Source organism: Agelaius tricolor, unplaced genomic scaffold (assembly GCF_023055355.1).
Source record: "Agelaius tricolor isolate 1412-34295 unplaced genomic scaffold, bAgeTri1.0.p SCAF_5, whole genome shotgun sequence".
Classification (NCBI taxonomy): Eukaryota; Metazoa; Chordata; class Aves; order Passeriformes; family Icteridae; genus Agelaius; species Agelaius tricolor.
Window position 1 is genome coordinate 51043797 of NW_027269265.1, and position 18234 is coordinate 51062030.

The 18234-nt window shown below is 40.9% G+C and overlaps 1 protein-coding gene across 8 annotated transcripts in view; it reads left to right on the forward strand.

The window, feature by feature from the left end:
• The window catches only part of TUB (TUB bipartite transcription factor), a 134667-nt gene extending 130179 nt beyond the window's left edge, over positions 1 to 4488 (forward strand). For all 8 annotated transcript variants that reach the window (XM_071427915.1, XM_071427918.1, XM_071427910.1 and 5 more), the window contains 3 exons: positions 2260 to 2358; positions 2752 to 2923; positions 3338 to 4488. In XM_071427915.1, coding sequence (XP_071284016.1) covers positions 2260 to 2358; positions 2752 to 2923; positions 3338 to 3471 — 405 coding nt within the window. In that variant the 3' untranslated portion in view covers positions 3472 to 4488. The remainder of the gene's footprint in view (positions 1 to 2259; positions 2359 to 2751; positions 2924 to 3337) is intronic.
• Positions 4489 to 18234: the final 13746 nt, after the last annotated feature.

Below are 18234 nucleotides of genomic sequence, written 5' to 3' on the forward strand. Positions count from 1 at the left end.
ACCTTGCTGCTTTTATCACAGCAGCTATTGCCACTAAAGCAACATGCTCACATAATTACTTGAAAGTATGCAATATTCTAAAGGCAGCCCTGGGGAGAGGCTCTTGCAGCCCAGTTTATTGTGAGGCTGACTGGATGGGCTAAGGCAGAGAGTGCAGCAATCCTGGGCTAGGTCTTGAGCTGAAAAAAGTCATTGGTGTCCTGGTTGAGTCAATAGGGCTCTGCCAGTGAACAATATTTGTGTTCCTGTGTAAGCCAAGACTGTCAGTGGCATTAGAATGATGTGAAATCAGAATTTGGTTTGTGTTACCCTAATAATACCCTTTGTAGTCTGAAATTTCCACACACAAAAGAGCGGAGGAGGGAAATAAAAGAGAAGCAGGGAGTGAAGCAGGAGGTGAGGTAATTTTAATCATTTTCCTCACATATTCCATGTTTATATCATTTCAGTTTGGCACTGTGAGCCTAGCAAAAGGGTAGCATTTGCCAGCACAGTGTGTGATAATTGGTGATGGTAGTAATGTGCAACTAGTAACCATTCTCTTATCATGTGCCAGAGGTACCAATTTCAGTGTTTCTGAGTAAACCCAAAGAATATAGTGCTGTTTTTTTCCTCTGCTGGCTGGGAGGGAAGTGATTCAGCACTATTATTTAATTTTACCTTCAACAATGTCTTCAACCAGTCAGCATCTAAATTAATTATGTATAGCAGGACTGCAGCTTGAGGAGAAGAAAAGCTTGTAAGGCATAGCAGAGAAGCCCAAAATTGTCAGTACTTAGTGGAAAATAAGCATAAGCATGAATCTTTTCTTAGAACTTGTCCTCTGCTGAGCTGAGTCTCTCCTACTTATAAAATCTGCTGGCAGTCATATCAGTTTTCATCTTGCCATGATGCAGAACCAACTGAACTGATAACACGTTTTACTCTGCCAAAGGAGGGGACATAAATGATTCAGAAAAGAAGCAGAATCTTCCCATTAATGTGTAGAGTTAGGAAGATATATGAATATGCCTGGATTGCTTCAGGAGCATGCAGTAAAATAATCCAGTAGAGTTTCTCTTGCACGCATGCAAATCTTTAATGAGTTGTGGAAAATCTCCAGATGACTTGCTGGAACAGGCAAAGTTATTTCAAAGGTCTGATGATGGCAAAGCTGCAGGTATTTTAGGTGGGTATTTTCAGATGTTTCCAGTGGGTTGAGATGCATGGATTTTTGCTTGCAAAACTAGAGGTGTTTTAATAAGTTTAGTGTTCCATGAAATCAGGACATTTTAATTAAAAATGTAAAAGCAGAGACAGCTGAATTTGTCACTTTTAAATGTCCCAGGGGTAAAGCCACAGCAGCTGCAGCCTTGGGGGTCTGGTTCTTGGCATCCTGTGGTATGTTGCTGGGAACAATGGGAATGTTCTTCTTGAGATTCCTTAGTGCACCTCCAAGGCTCTTCATTTCAGTTTGGCAGATGGGGAAGAAAATACATGTGACTGAAAAAAAGCTATCACAAGACATGAGGAGATGGACTTCAAGGGGTCACTGCTTCATTCACTGGGTTAATGCTAAAATCAGGTTTTACTGGAAAATACTGCTCTTTACTTTTTCTGGTTCTCTTGAGAAAAGCTGGTCAGGAAAGCATCAGATCACTCTTAATGGAAGAATTTGTATTTTCTGTGGATTTATTTTTGCTGCCCATGTGGTTTCTTTACTTTCCTTGTCTTCATAGCTAGAAAATTTGCCTTCATGTCAATGTGTTTGGTTTTTTACCATGGTATCTCTAAGCAAACTTTGAAAACCACAGCACTGCTATCAGATGTTCTGACTAGCATTTTGTTTGCTTTTGTGCTGGCTCTAGAATAAATGGAGCTGATCCCATATATTTAATTTTGTCTCACATCAAAATGTGTGACTGCATTTTGTGATTTTTAAATTGAAACTGCTTTATTTTGGGATCTGGCAGTAGCCAAACAATCTGGTTAATTCATATCCTTTCTTAACAAAGGGACTAAAAAAAAAAATTATATTAAGGGTTGCTGGCAGCCAGTGTTAGGAGTGTTTTTGGAAACCTCTCTATTTCCATTTTTCCTGTTGTCAGAGCTTCTAAGACAAAGCTAGAATGTTTGGCAGTGCCAGTGACGGTGGGAGTTTCAAGATGTTTTTTGAGTTGACTAACAAACAAGTTCCCTGGGCTGACACAGTGTCTCTCTGCTGAAAAAAATAACTTTAAAAATAAAGAGTATGATGAAATCTTTTCTAAACATTTTTAGGAAACAAATGTCCTGGGGTTTAAAGGACCTCGTAAAATGAGCGTGATCATACCAGGAATGAATATGGATCATGAAAGAGTTTCCATCAGACCACGAAATGTAAGTCTTACCAGCAGCCAGCACTAAAGATTACTTGAATTCTTTTTCAGGTAGAGTTGGGTTTTTTATTTGCATTTCTGAAGGTCTAGAAGTTAATCAAATGGTATTCAAACAATTGCAGAACAATGGGATGTGAGACTGCTTCTGTGACTCACAAAAGCTCTACAAATAAAGTATTTTGATAACAAAAGGTACAACTAACATTTATCAAACTGTGGAAAGAACTCAAATGCACATTTGCATTTAGATCCTCACAGTTCTCAGTTTCATTCAGTGCAGTTGTTTTGAGGGTTTAGCCTTTGGGCCAGGATTGATGAATTTTTTCTTCCCTGTTAATGTATTTTTTGTCACGTGAGCGTGTTAAACTGAAGTGTGTATGTGTGGTGTGTGCAGGAACATGAGACGCTTCTTGCAAGGTGGCAGAACAAAAACACAGAGAGTGTCATTGAGCTGCACAACAAAACCCCAGTCTGGAATGATGACACCCAGTCCTATGTTCTGAATTTCCACGGTCGAGTCACCCAGGCCTCGGTGAAGAACTTCCAAATTATCCACGATAATGATCGTAAGTAGAGCTCTCTGCCTGCCAGTGTAGGAACAGCACCGTGGGCACAGTCTGGGAGGGATTCTGCCCTCACAGTTGTCATCTGAGCAGGTTTAATTGAGATCTGTATAAGAGGCTTCAACAGTCTATACAGAAGCCATCGTCTCCCCGTTCTTGCAAAAAGCACTTTTTATATGTGTCTTTTTTTTTGACGCTAACAAGTCTTGCAACCCTTTATCACTCAAGCTGTCCCTGCTTCTCGCTCTGCTATCAGCACACCCACTTGCATGAATAAGTGCTGTGAAGTTTGATGAGTGAGCATGTTTGGGTGGTATTTCGTTGCTCTGGGACAGAGGGTAGGGTTGGATGCCTGCTTATTTAGTGAGGGCTGCAAACAACAGTAATGCCTTTTGCCTTTCCTGACCTTTCTGGCAGCTGACTACATCGTGATGCAGTTTGGCCGCGTGGCTGAGGACGTGTTCACCATGGACTACAACTACCCAATGTGTGCACTACAAGCCTTTTCCATTGCCCTTTCCAGTTTTGACAGCAAGCTGGCTTGTGAGTAAAGGGGCGTGGGTGAGCATCCTCTCGAAGGAAGCAGTTTGCCATATGATTCCCAATTCCTGCTGGTGTCGCTTATGGTCCATACTAAAAAGGTCAGGGAAAAATACAGTTATGGAGGACCACTCTGTTGCTGAAGAGAAAGTAAAAGGAATCTTCTAAAAATTCAGGACATTCAGGAAATACTATTTTCCTTTTTTTTTTTTCTCCTGTCATATTTTTCTGGAAGTGACATCAAGTTTTTGTAAATAGGAGTTGTCTCTCACGTCCCTGGTTGTGTTATGGATGTGTGCCATGATGTACTGTACCGTGGCTCCAGTAGCACCATGATAGTGGTGTCTTTTTTAAAAATCCAGAAAGGGAGGGAGCACTCCAAAAGTTTCTTTTTACATTTAAGAATCATTCCAAGGCTGCAATCGTACCTCAAGGTTGCATTCCTGCATCAACTAATCAGAGCTTCACATCATCCCGCATAAGAGAAAGATGAGGAAAAAAAGATGCACTTTTTTTTTCTTTTTTTTTTTGATTGTGCAAGGATCTCATGTAGTATAAAGCCGAGTCTGAAGGTTGAAAACCTCTACTGGACTGAACTTGATGCATTGCTATTGTACATGTAGTAGGGCATGATGAATTTTAATTGCAGTAGGAGGAAATGGAGAAGTGGAAAGCACAAAATAATGTTGCACAAGTCACTTGAATTCTAAGCTGTCATTATGTTTTAACATCTACATGCTTTTTAATTTGTTTCAAATGGAAATGTATTTGCAGTACAGAAAGGGAAAAGGAAAACATCTCGATGCCAAGAAAGCATAACTTATGTTGAATTTGGCATTTCATGGGCTGGGAATTTATATCCTTGTATTGCTGTGGTAATTCAAACACATATTTTGTATGAAGTGATATAAACAATTGGATAAAGGCACTCTGCAGAGAGTCTTATTATTTTGAACAGGCTGTGTAAAGCTGAGGAAGGTAAATGGAAATATTTTATTAAATTTGTCTGGCCTTTTGAGCTTTTACAATTTGTTGATCGCATTTTTTGAACTTTGAGCAACAAACACTTTTCATATTTATTTCCCCTTGTAAGAATGCTTGAAATCGATTGAAACTGTGTATGTTGTTCTCTGATGTAAACGTGCCAGCTACTGAGCTAAATCCTTCTAGGCAAATCTAGTGTATGCTGCATACAAATGAGACACTGGCAGGACACAGAATAGCTTAAAATAGTGCAGATATTTTGCATCTCCATTTTTCTGATCTATCTGGAATATACAAACAAATACCATTTCAAAACAAAACACAGGCAAAGAACAAACCATGGTTATCTTCTCTCCTGAACATTTCAAAAGCCAGGAGCTGCAACTCGAAAGCACATTGTAAAAATAATGGTCACACATCTTTAAAAATAATGGTCTTGCTGCCATTTTCTGTGCAATGTTGTCCAGAGTGGCACACAGAGTAATAGAATTTATATATTCACCAGAAGGGTGTGGAAATGTGAGTGAAGTAGTAGCTTTGTTTTATACTGCATGTATTCAGGGCCTCCTTTTTATTCCTTATAAACTCTAGCACTGCACAACCAGAGATTATGTAATGTAAAAATGAGATCAAATCTGATTGTCTCATAGTTGACAGGCCCTTTTTGACTATAGGGGACAGGCCATAAAGCTCTCCTTAAGGTCGTGCCATTTGGACAGTATCATTGCAACTAACAAAAGAAATATGCTCTCTTCACCTTTGCCTTCAGCTCTCCATCCCAGTATACAGACAAAGGAATTTCAGATAAGAGATGAAAACAAATAATTACCAGCATTTTTTCTAACCTTAAACAATCTATGGGAAGAAAGTCTTATGGCTTTAAACAGTGTTTTGTTGACAGACTCAGCATGTCAAATATTCTCTTTAATTAACAGGAAGCCCTGTCTTTTTTTTTCCCCTCATCTTTTTGCAAGGAGCCTTTCCATGCAATGGTATAAAATGGAAAGACACCTTCTGTCTGACAGAAAGGAGCATCAGTTCCCTCCATGAATGATCCAAGTGCTGAGTCATGAGCTGCAGGGTGATACTTTGGCTTTGCACATGGGTGCTTTGTTTTGCTCTGAGCTGGTGGTTTCCCACAATTTCACATCCCCATCTGTCAACCCACTTTGGATTTAACAGAGAAGGCCCTTAGGCCTTTGCTTACCTCATCTCAGCCTTTAAAAACTAGCTCCAGTGACCACCAGAATTTTATGTTTGGACTACTGCAAAACCAGTCAGGGATTCCCAGTGCTGTTATTTAGGTGTGATGTGGATTTGAAGAACTCTGCAGCATGGGAATGGCTGAATCTGCATGGCTTGAATTCTGTGCCTTGCCAGTCACACTTTAGAGCCCGAGAAAGTGGCACCTGACACAGTTTTCTGCCTCTGTCCCTGCACAAGACTGTGTCAAAGGAGCTGAGTGTCTCGTGGTGCAAGCACACAATCTGCTGGCTTTAGTGGTGGAGCTGCTTTGGGAAGGGTTATTTTTAACCCAGATCATAACAATGGTCTGACTCACATCATGACCCCCCAGGGAATTGGCACGAAAGGAAACTCATGTGCAGTGAACTCCTGCACAAGGGTGAGAATGAGGGGCTGGGGAAAGGCTGCAAGTTCAGCTTCTTGGGACAATTCTGCTGCCAGCACATTGTGTAACTTCACTCTCACTGCGTGTTCTTCCCAGCCAGGGATTTTTTTTTTAACCTGTAATCATGCCAGGAGGAAAGTGGTGACTCAAATTCCCATCATCTTAACAGAGTCTGACAGGGCCATCAGCCAACGAGCTGCTGAGGGAAAAACTCCCCACAATAAATGGAGGTCACTAGAGGGGGATGTTAACCTGGGACTAGGAATGAGGAACTCTCATTAAATCTGGTTCAGTTGGAATAGGATTTACTCCTAATGCCCTTTGCCCAAACCCTAATTCCTCACTATTGTTGAGCATGGTGCTGGGTTAGATTCACTTGGCCTTCACCACCATCTGCTCTGGAAGCAGCAGTTTCAACCATTAATTTTGAATCTATATTATTTCTGATGGATAATTTTTGCTGGATATTTACTGGTAAAAGTCACATGCAAGATGATACCACAAGCTTTCCAGCACATCTCTAAATTTTGTCCTCTTAACTTGGAAAAGTCAAACCAAGTTCTGTCATACCTGAAATTACATTTTCCTCGTGAAGTTACATTTTCTTCCCCATCAGTAATAAAACCTTGGCACTAGTGAGTATTTTCAGAGACAGATGCACACTGAAGTAAGCAAGGAGTAATTAGTGGTACACTCCTGTTAGTAACTTCTGCTGGGCCTGCATTCAGTGTGCAGCAGGGCATAACCTTGTTTATTCAGTGTGACAAAGAATAGAATGGCCCCGAGCTGTGTATTTCCTTCACACAGTCTTAGTGAATGTTTGGATACGGTAGATTTAATGTTATTTAAAATCCCAATATTGATGATTTTTTGCATCTGCTGTTGATTTTGGCAGAGTTGTAAACAAATTCCTTGCCTGAATTGCCTATGGGCAAATACTGCATGCTTTAATGAGAGTTCTTAATCTAACTTGTCACTCTGTTTACATCAAACAGTTTTTTCCTGGCCCTTTATCTAATTTTCTTCATCTCTGATGTTCTGTTCCTTCTCATTCTCTTTACAATTCCTTTATCTGCTCTTCAAGGATGTGCAGCTCAAAAGTGTTTGACAATATTGCTCAGTGATCTCTCCAGAGATGAATAATGCCTTTGGTGCACATTCAGTGATGCTCCTATAATAGAAGCCTTATCAGAGGGGTGAATTTGGCCCTTTGGCTTTTCAGTAGAGTAAATTAACACATTAAAAGGTAGCAGATAAAAAAGCTTGCCTAAAATATAATCAGACTTTTTCTCAGTAAACATTCAGTTTCCAAAGTATTGGTTGCAAATCAACGAGCAGAGCTGTCCACAAGCCTGGAGGCAGTCTGTTAGATTCCCTTTGTAGTGCTGCCTTATTTTTCCTTTTTTTTTTTTTTTCAAAAGGTTGGAAGTGATTTTGTGAGCTGAATTGTGTTGGTGGCCTAAAATAGTTTATTTTTTAGAAGCTGGGCATCGCTCTGTTCCTTCTGTAGGATAATATATGGCACATAAATCAGTAAGGTCATAGGCTCTTGTTATAAATTCTGCAGTTAAGAAACCAGTGAGAATGGTTTTGTAATAATTACTGGGCAAATCTGTTGCTATTCAAGTTGCCTTACAATAGTGCTGGAATTCCCAGCTGGCTGTCCTCATGAGGTCCTAGCACTGAAGGAGCTGGAGTGAAAAGGGCTCTGTAATAAAATCTGGTGGCTGCACAACTGAAAGATGTCATTGTGGAGTCAAATGACACCACAGAGTTTTATCAGCCATGGGGAACCAAGGCCATCAATTCAAACTTTCTGAGGTTTTGCTCACTTGTGAACAAAGGAGGGGCTTTAAACAAGAAGTGACAGCAGTGAGTTCTCTAAAAGTATTGGGCATTAGGCCTACTTTTCTGCTGTTAAAATCTTACCCTACCTGAGGGATGCCCTTTAAAAAAATCAGAAAATCAGTCCAGTCCTTACTATGGAAAATCATTCTCCGTTATTGTGTCATAGTTTTTTACAAATTTTATTATGAATTAATTTGTGATTTCACATAAGGATAAAACAAGGATGGGGAAAGAAGAGTTTTTGCCCTGAAGGGATGATGAGTCTAGAACAAAATCAGATTATTTTGTCTTTGTTTATTGTAGTAAGACATGACATGGGGTTGCCTGGTGTTCTGGGCAGAGAAGGTTTCTCCTAATGTATTGCAGGTGTCAGAGGGAAGATTTTGGGTTTCATCCTGTGACATTCTAACTAAATGCCCCATACTATCCCATTGCTCTCCTAAAACATCATTTGTGAGATTTTTTTCCTGCTTTTACAGAAGCCTGTGCTCACCAATCAGATATCTTTGCTTGGCAATTAAGGACAGCACAGCAGTCACCTTTATTAGAATTATGGGCTGATGACTCAGATTTCTCAAAAGACCTCCTTTTGATTACTAGAATAAAGTAGTTTTACACATATAAATCTTGCAGTAGAGTTAATCTAACTGTAGGTGCAGGCTTCTCTTGTATGTGCTACTTAATGGAATCAGGTTCCTGTTGTTCCTCATGTACAAAAAGTACCTTCCAGGGTTCTGCTCTGTAAGTGTTTGAAATTAATTATGTAGTTATTCTTCAGTTCTTTTTGTTGTTCGCCAAGGAACTAAGAAAAGAATTTGCACAACTATCTCAATGCTTTGGTGTTTTGCTATGAACTATAGCTCAGTAGCTGATACTCACAAATGCCTGTATATTGGATGAAAATGCATTAAAACTTATTTTGTATGTTGTATTTTATTTAACTGCCTATACATTTTCGATTCCCCTTTTTCAGTAGGGGTATGTTTATCTGTACCTTTACTGAGAAGATTTGAATTGAGTGGCTTTCCTGAAACTCTTTAATGGAACCACTACTCTGGTTTGCTGAAAAGCTCTAGGAAGAGGACACTGTTCAGAAAAATTATGTGTACATTTTTGAGAAGAAACCTTCCCTATTCACATCATAATTGGATTATACAAAAACACTGGAAGCTTATCATGGTTTTATTTAAGTCTGCAGTGGCAGTTTGAAAATTACTCTGACAAAAGCTTGGTAAGCACAGGGACTGTAACAAAGTCCTGCTTGAGAGTCAGAACATCACAAGTACCTGGAATGCTCATGATCTATTCTGCACTTGGGTACAGGCAAAAAAAAAGTCCTCAAGGGTCAAAATCTGTGTTAAAGTCAACACAATCTTCTAGGCTGACTCACCACAGGCCTGGGGATTGGGTCACCTGAGCTTTAACCCCAACAGAGTGTCTGACTTTGTGCAAATCTTGGAACCTCTTTGTGCCTCAGTTCCACTGAGTTGAATGGAACTCCTGGGCTTTGGCCTGGCTGTGTCCATTGACAGGAGAGATTCTGCTGTGCTGAGAGGATTTCCAGGAGTGCTTTGAGGCTGGTGGGTGACAGGTGGTGTTGCCATGCTCAGAACTCCATTTAATGCTCCCTGAACCAACCAAAATATGAAGTTTTCTGCTGCCTGTGTAGAAACCACGTAACTAACCAATCTCTTAGGATCTGATCTTGATGCTGTTGAATTCTTGTCAATGATTTAAGTGAGGTTTCAATTTTTTAACCTTGTGTTATTTTTGGTCACTAAAAGTGCAGAAAAAACCAGTGAGGACAAACCATCTGATACGCTGTTCCTTCTGACAGTGTGTGTTGTTCCTTGTGTCCTACTTCCCAGCATCTGTTGTTTTAAAACTATTATTCCTGAACACATTACAGAGGTTGACTTAATGCAATCACCTATTTATGCTTTTATGTAGCAAACTGAGACACTTGGCAGTTGTGCTGCAAATTGCCTTTTTGTATTTTTGTTTGCTTTTTTCCTTTCCCTTGGATGTGACTCAGTTGTTCAGAACTATTGTTACTGCCCACCTTGACTCTGTCATGCACATTTGATTTAAAAACAATGAGCCTCATGATTTCTGACTACCTTTATACCCAGCTGGGATGTTTACAGTGTTTCTCACATTTCACCCTGCATCCGTGGCTTCTTTCTGAGGCTGTCCCAGTTGGCACAATGCCATTAGAAGTGTCAGTAATTTATGAAGTGTAAGAGTAATTCTCAAAGTAACAGAATGTAATTTATAAACATTTTTATAAATTTTAACATTAAAGTCTAGCTAGGTTTAATGCCTACAGTTTGGATGAAATTGCAAGGAGATTATTTGTTTAAAATTTTCTTTCCTTAAGCTTGGTTTGCAGCTTCAGCTTGCATTTAGGAGATACAGGAAACTTTAGGAAGCTTCTGATCCTGCAGCTCCATGCAGATTGCCAGACTGTGAGTGCAGCAAGCTGTCAGTGTGATGAGGACACACTAAGTGATGAGAATTCCAAAGGCCTGGCAAGAGTGCACTCCTTAATTCTCTTAGGCACTCTTGGACATCACATAGGAAATCATGTACCTTTCCTATATTGACTTACTTACCAAATAACAGCAGGAATATTTTATTTTCACTCCCTTTGAATTTCTTTTCTTTTTTTTTTAAGGCCTACTATCTAGGTAAGTGTAATCTTAACATTTAGTCTTGATGTGCTGGAAAATTACATCATGAGATCACTTATTTTGCCAGTGCAGAAAATCTCACTGGTACAAAACCAGAATGTTTTGGGTGGGCTTTGGGCACTGCTCATGGAATCAGAAAGGTTGGAAAAGATCTCCAAGATCATCAAGTCCAGCCTTTGATGTTCAGTGTTCAGACAAGTTTCTGAGCCCTGGCAGCTCATAGCAGGAGGTCCCCATTCCAGTCTGGGTCAGCAGAAGATAACCCAGTCATTACCATCCTGTTCTCTTCCCTAGGGAGAATCTCCCAGCTTTCTAGAAGTAGAACTTTGTTGATCCTGATGTGTCTTTAAATATTACAGCATTTTTTAGCTATTTTAAAAACATTTTCAAATGTGTGGTTTAAGCTCAAATAAAATAGTCTTTCAAGTAGTTAGAGGTGTACCAAGTGGGCTTGGTTGAGAGGCAGCTGCTTTTTCCAGCAATTTCCTCAGCTGTTGTATGAGCAGAGCTTGATAGTCCTGCTGGAAAAAACACAACATAACTATTATATTATATATCTATCTGTCTGTCTCAGCATATTATATAATAATATGCTTTCCTTGGGTTTTGCCTAATGATGCTGCTGGTTTGTGCACCACAACATTTCTTTCTGAAGGGCAGAATTTCCAGTACTAAACACAAATAGAGCCCTGTTTTCTAGTAAAGGCTCTGCCTCATTTCCTGCTGCCTTACATGTGGTTTGGTATTTGTTACTAAAAATATAAACTTTTCATCCAAGAAAAAAACAGGATTTCTAGACAAAATCACTGACACTTAGTGCTGTATGCCTGGATTGGCAGAAGGCTTTTTTTGCCAACCAGAAATGTTATTATTCCTTACTGTTGCAGCTGTTGCAATAGGTGGGCACTAGGAGACAGAGGGTCTCCATTTTGAACTTCATCCTGAAGACTAAACTGTTTCACTGAAGAATACTGGAAAACCAAACCATGTAACTACAGAGTTTTCATCAGGCAATTAAGTTGCACTGAAATCGAGTTTTATGCTGATTAATTTATGAGAATGACCTCAAACAAACATGGGAACACTGAGAAAATGTCAGGAACTGACAAGTTGCTCAGCAAAATATTTAAATCAAGCCCACTGAGTTTTCCTAAGTAAAAAAAAAACAAAACCAAACCCAATGAGGCTCTATTTCATTCCTAATTGTATTTAGTTGAGGATTCAGTGTTTTATAATGTAGGCTGAAAAGAAATTCTGTGTACTGTTAATTCTAACTTCTGCTTTAAAGTAGGGCTGCAGCAGTGATGTGTACTCTTACAAGATTTCTAACAGTGTCACCTCAAAAAGCTGATTGTGGAATATAGCTCTAACTGAGGAATTTTCAAGAGTTACTGAGTCCAGTGATACTATGAGAAGGTTTTTGTTGGTTTTCTTTCCAAAAAAAACCCTAACCTGTTTTCAAAAGCACCATTTATTCTCTCTTTTGGACTACATTGCACAAGTCCATGAGGTTGAATTCCTATTTGGTATCACTTCAAACACTTTCTTGCAGGTGGTAGATGCTTTTCAGCTTCTTGGTAATCTGTGTTACTGGAATTCCTCCTTTTGCTTTTAGTTCCCTGATTATTTTTTTTTCCCACCCCATCTATAACCTTCTCTTCTTTCAAACATGTGCAGGTTTTTCCATATGGGGACACTCCAGAGCACTAAGTCAGTGCAAGCTCTATAAAGTCAATATCTGTGAATTAAAGTGTGTTAAATCCCTGTGTATATGTTCTCATTTTGAAGTAGGGTGGCCTTCAATTCTGGTTGCATAATCTTCCACCTGGGTATTCATCAAGTTGGGCAGTTCAAGGTTGTTGGGGAATTTTAAAGTGCTGAACAGGTTTCAGACCAAGCCCTGGTGAACATGTAAAGGGATTCACCCCTCTGCACTCTCAGGGTGGCACTTAGGACTTACTCTACCACATTTTTGGCTTCTTGAACTGTACCTCAAAGCTCAGCACCTGCACAGTAGAGGCCACATTTCCCAAGTCCTGTTTTCCTAGTGCTGTAGTTTTTAGCACTCTCTGATTTATTGCCACCTGTATGATGAATTTAAGCTTCCTGACAACAGTGTGCTTTCTACTTGGGATTTTGTGGCTGCCAGGATGCTTTACTAGTGTAGCAGAGCTTGACTCTGGGAGTATGATGTAAATGATGCCTGTAGAACTAGGTTTATTTACAGAGCCCATCAGAGGGAATGCTCGTTTCTCAGAAAATAATCTTCCTTTCTCTTTTTCCTTCTTCATTTCTGTCTGCCTGGATCTGGAGGATGAGAGCCCCTCTTAGCATTCATGCAAGCCCTGTCAGAAAAGCACACAGAGCGGGTCTCTCACGGAGCCATGCAGCTCTCACAGCTCGCTGTCACCCTGCCCTGTCACAGTGCATGCCTGTCCCCGTGTGCTGTCCCCTGCCTTGTGTGTCTGTCACCAGCCAGAGGACACGGCTGCAGAGACCTGCATGGAAGCTTAGCAGAGAAAATGCCGAACCGAAGCCATTAAATCACAGCTCTCCCAATCCTGAAGAAAGAGCTCCTCCTGAAGGCAAAAACCGGGACCTGAGGCTCTTTCAGTCACTTGAACTTTCCTTGTGCTCACATTGCATTTCAGAAGAGAACACCTTTCTGTTGTACTTGCACTGTTTTGAGCCCTAAGCCCAGAAAAAGGCAGCACAGAATCCAGGCAGTGCAGCTGCAGAGAAGCAGAGCAAAGTGCAAACGAGCTCCACGTGCAGATGTGGAGGGAGCCCAGCGTGCAGGCTGGGCAGGGGGATGTGCTGGCAATGGCAGGAGGGTGGTTCACTGCCAGGGGAAGAATGGGCACACTGCTTGGCACTGCTTGGAGGGAGTCCTGGGTTTCAGTGTTCAGTGACAGACTGATGGTCACTGCTCATGTTGTGTTGTATTGGTAAGAACTCTGTCCATACTGTTTGTTTCTCATCTAAACTGCTCGATTTCTGTACAGATTTCTTCATGATGTCATTTTCACCCATTTATTTCCATGTCCTAATCCCAAGCTTGCTGGTGTAACCAATGTTGCTTTCTAACTTCTGTTGTGTCTCCATAACCCCACACTTGTGTGTCCCTGCCAGAGTCCTCATGTCTTCTTGTCTTTGTTTAAATGTGGGCTTAACTGGATCACAAAAATTGGGCATTAGTGGCATGAACATTTCAGGAAATTGGGTTTGGAAGGGAGGCCAGAGTTTGCTCTCACATGCATCCCATGAAGACTTGTTGACACTCAAGGGGGGGATCTAGAATATCTGTTGGTGAAAAATGTTCACCTTTTTCATTAAATGTGCTGCCAAATTCAGTGATGTCAAATGCTGCACGGTGCATTTAGAAAAACAAAACCTTGCCCATGATTTAAGGGTGGAACTGAACCTGCACAAGAACTGGCAAATCACAGGGAGTTTCCCTAAGAAACAAGGTCTGAAAGGAACAAACCTCTTTCAGTGGCTTACTGAAAAACATCTATGAAAAAGACAAATATGGGAGCTTTAATAATTTTTACTATCTTAAGAGTGTAAACATCTTTTCTGATGATTGAAACTAAGTTTATTTCAAATTAAAATCCTGTGCTCAGCGACAGGAAAATCAGGTCCTCTAGCAGTCATATGCAAAGTATAAAGGGGATGTACATATGTGCCCAGCAGGATTGTCAGTTTCAAGTGTGGGATGGGTTTAGTTTATGACTTTCCCAACATTTTCTAGGTTTAGATGTGCAAACATTTGTGCACACACACATAAATATGGATACAGTCTTAAGAAAAGTCCTTTGGTTGTATCTCCTTTCCCCTCTGTTCACAGTGACAGCATAAACCATGTTATTAATTTGCCTTGGGGTTAATCATTGCAAAATATCTCTAAAGGAGTCACTTATTTGAAACCTCTTCTAAAATCATTTTGAGCAAGTGATTTTTTTCTGCTGAAAAGATTACAAAAAGTTGTTGTCTCTCATGCTTTCCATGTGAGTATCTATAACAGAGAACCCTCTGCTTTTCCTTTGAGCTAACTTTTCAGCAGGATTCATCCACACAGTGGACCAATCTCTACTCCATGATCACAGGACTGGGGCTTTTGTTTCTCCTTTTTGAACAAATTCTTACACTCAAGAGCAGGGAAACAAAACAAAAAAATGGCTGTGGAGGATGTTTGTAATTTGTTGCACCTCTGGAAGTATCTCAGACAGTACATACTCTAGAGATGGTTCATTTCTGAGAGTTCCTGGTAGCCCCTGAGCTGATTTGGTACTTTCCAACACTGTCTTCATCCAACTAATGACAGCCTGAAAGATCCAGTGTTTGGGAGCAGCTGTAGAAATACTCATTTTAGAATATGTTGAGATTATATCTGCCTGTAAAGAAAAATAACCTTTGTTTCTGACTTGTTTACTTAAACTTCAAGAAGTGGAAAATGTGCTACATGAATGTTTCTGTCCCTAGAAAATGAAGAAGCAGATTAATTATTTTTATTTTAATTTTCTTTTTCATTCCCACAGTAAACATTTTCTGATTCATCTCTTTGCCTTTCTTAAATAAACCAATATTATACAGTAGAATTTGCATATGTCATGGTCTATATTTTCTTTACATTCTATGGGGTTTTAAAGAATGGAATATATCAAATTTGACAAAAAATTACCTAATCATGACAACTAACATTTAACCAGACATGTTTTTTCACCGTAGCTGTAACATGTCAGGCTTGTTTGCACACAAGACTGTCTTGGCCTATTTTGAGTAGCCAGGCATCTCCCTTTTTGTTCAGACTTTAGAGAGTTTTAGATAAACCTGCAAGAATGTGCTTTTGCAAATTAATTTTTTTTTAAAGAAACTCTTTGGTATTCTGGAGTAAATGTATTTATTTACCACTATGTAAATGACTGATTTTAGTGTTTGTGAATACAGAACACTGTGCAGAAATATTAAACTTACTTTGTTTGAAACAATGTCTTTCTCTACCCAAGGTCAGAAACACCTCAATAAATTACTTCCACTGGATATGGAGTTATTTAACATAAGGAGTTTCCAGTGCCATTTAAACTGTATTTTTACAATTTCCTCTGTCAGGAACAATATAATTTGGGTAATCTTGCACTTGGGCAGGTGTTTGATCCCAGCAGAGAGGAGGAGTGGTCTGTGAGCACTATCCAAGCCATCCCAGGAAGATCACTGAGAAAAAGGAGAGGTGTTCATTTGCTCTTTAGGATCTGTGCCCCCCCCCCAAAAACTGATGAAGTTCCAAAGCTGAGAAAAATCACTTGAGCAGACCAACCTTTCCAGCTGTGTTTGGGATGCTCAGTCTGTCTGATCTTGCATTCATTTCCTTTCAAATACATGGTACTATAAAACCATTGATATATAGATGATTTTCTAACTCTTACCTGGTTTTTCTTCCTCAGTGTTTGCGATACATGAGGTTAGAAGCATAGGATTTTATTACTTTTATTAGAATGTGCAAGTAAATATTATTTAGATAGAAGATTATTGCACTAGATTGTTCTGTGTTCTCAAAGGTAAGAATAGTTTTCTTATTCTTAGCTGAAAATTTAAAATCCAAGATATGGACACTAATTGCTAATGAAAAGAGTTAGGTCATAAACTTCTAAGATATTTATCTGTTTTCCAAATACTATTTGATAACTAATCCTCTTTAGAGTATTTTTGGGGCCAGCAGGGATCTTACTTTTTGTTTTATTCTGATCCCATGGAATGCCTGAAACAATCTGTAACCATTCTCAAATATTCAGGGAGAACTAAGCCTATTTGTGGGTTTTAAAATTTAGTTTTATCATAATAGTTTGTTTTAACAACACATGTGCTATTTCTTTTAGCTTTAACAAAAAGTACAGCCATTTCATTTGCCAGGTGAGAAACATCACATGTGCTTTTAAAGAGCCTGACTGCTTCCAGTGGGCATTCACCTGGGCTTCTGTGACTTTTTCTCAAATTCCCAGCTTTGCTGATGTTCTGACCTATGATTTTGATTTACTTACTTCATCAAAGTTCTGAGAATCCTGATTTTGATCAGCTAAGCTCTCCTGCAAATTATGAGCGTTCCCTGGTGAGCAGTTAATAGTTGAGAAGATCGGAGACACATTTGATGGTCATTTTCTAAAACGCTCCTCTAAACAGACATTTCTGTTTCAGAGGGGGGAAAGCTGAGGCAAAGGGTGAAAATGAAATATTATTCAAACAGGAGGAATCCCAGTTTGAAGGCTGCTGGTGAGCTGCTACAGGGGGCAAGGCTGGCTGTGTTCAGAGAGCACTTACTGGTCCCTGGGGAGGGGCTGCCAAGGCCATTGACAGCTCAGGGATGAGCTCTTGAGGCTCTCTGCCACCTTGCTGCAAAGAAACAGGAAGCCTTTAGCTCTGTCACAGGTGTTAGAAGCAGCCCTAACAGCTCCTAATGTGTAAGGGATTAGAGCCCTTGCAAGGTACATGTGAAAGGGGAGTTCAGCTCCTTTTTTTTTTTCCATGTAAAAGGAGTGTTCACATCCTTCTTAGTGTTTGAAACGATGGGAAATAGAGCTGGCATTGTAAAGGGGACCCCCTTCACTTTTGCATACCTGGGAGAAAATGTCTGGTACAGCACAATTATTCTAGGAGCACACAATAACACTGTGCCAAGCAGTGGGCAACTCCCATCTGGAGAATGATGGCCACCACGAGGAGCTCCTGATCAACACAAATCCACTTTCCTGTGGTGATGTGTACCTGGTGCATTCCCAGCTGATGTGGATTACAGGTACGTTTGGAACAATGGCACCTGGCCGCTGTGGTGGTGAGGGCAGCTGGTGGGCCAGACCCATAATTCAGGAGTACAGGCACTCTGGGGGCTGGGCTGGCAGGGGTGGCATGAAACAGGGCTGGCTGGTGACTCTGTGGGGCACAGGCCCTTCCCATGGGTTGCCCCAGCTGTGGTGGGTGGCGTGGCATGGGCACTCCCCCCACGCCCCATCCCAGCACTGATGTGAGCAGTTCTGTGGGAGCAGCCCCAGGCTGGCACCCCACCTTGATGGGCACCCAGCATCTGGCTTGGAACTGGTGCAGAGCAGGGGAATCCAATTTATTTTATTAAGCAGAGTGTCCCAGAGGCCCATGGTGGATGTGTAGATGCAGTGGGATGCCTGCCCTGTGCTTCTGTCTGCCTCAGAATGTCACAGTTCTGGTGACACCCAGGGAGCACTTGCCAGTCTGTGACAATCCAGGGAAAGGGTGTCAGCCTCACACTGGGCTGTGCCTGTATCCACAGCAGAGCTCCAGCACATCTCCTACTGTTTCCTTGGAAGTACTGGGGAATGATGTAAGGGCTTGGCTGAACACTGGGGTGAGGCTGACACTAGACCAGATGGGTGAAAGCCCCAGCCAACCCAACCTAGGATGTTGACAAGGATGGGGCATCCACACTTTCACTGGGCACCTGCTCCCCCACCACCCCACCCTCGTGACTAGAGGCAGCTCCCTCAGCCTGCCCTTGTGTGCTGTGGGACTCCTCACCATCTCCATGGCCTGGGCTGGGCCTATACCCCACACATCAGTACCTTTCCAGGGCTGTGGAGACCAAGAGGGGACAG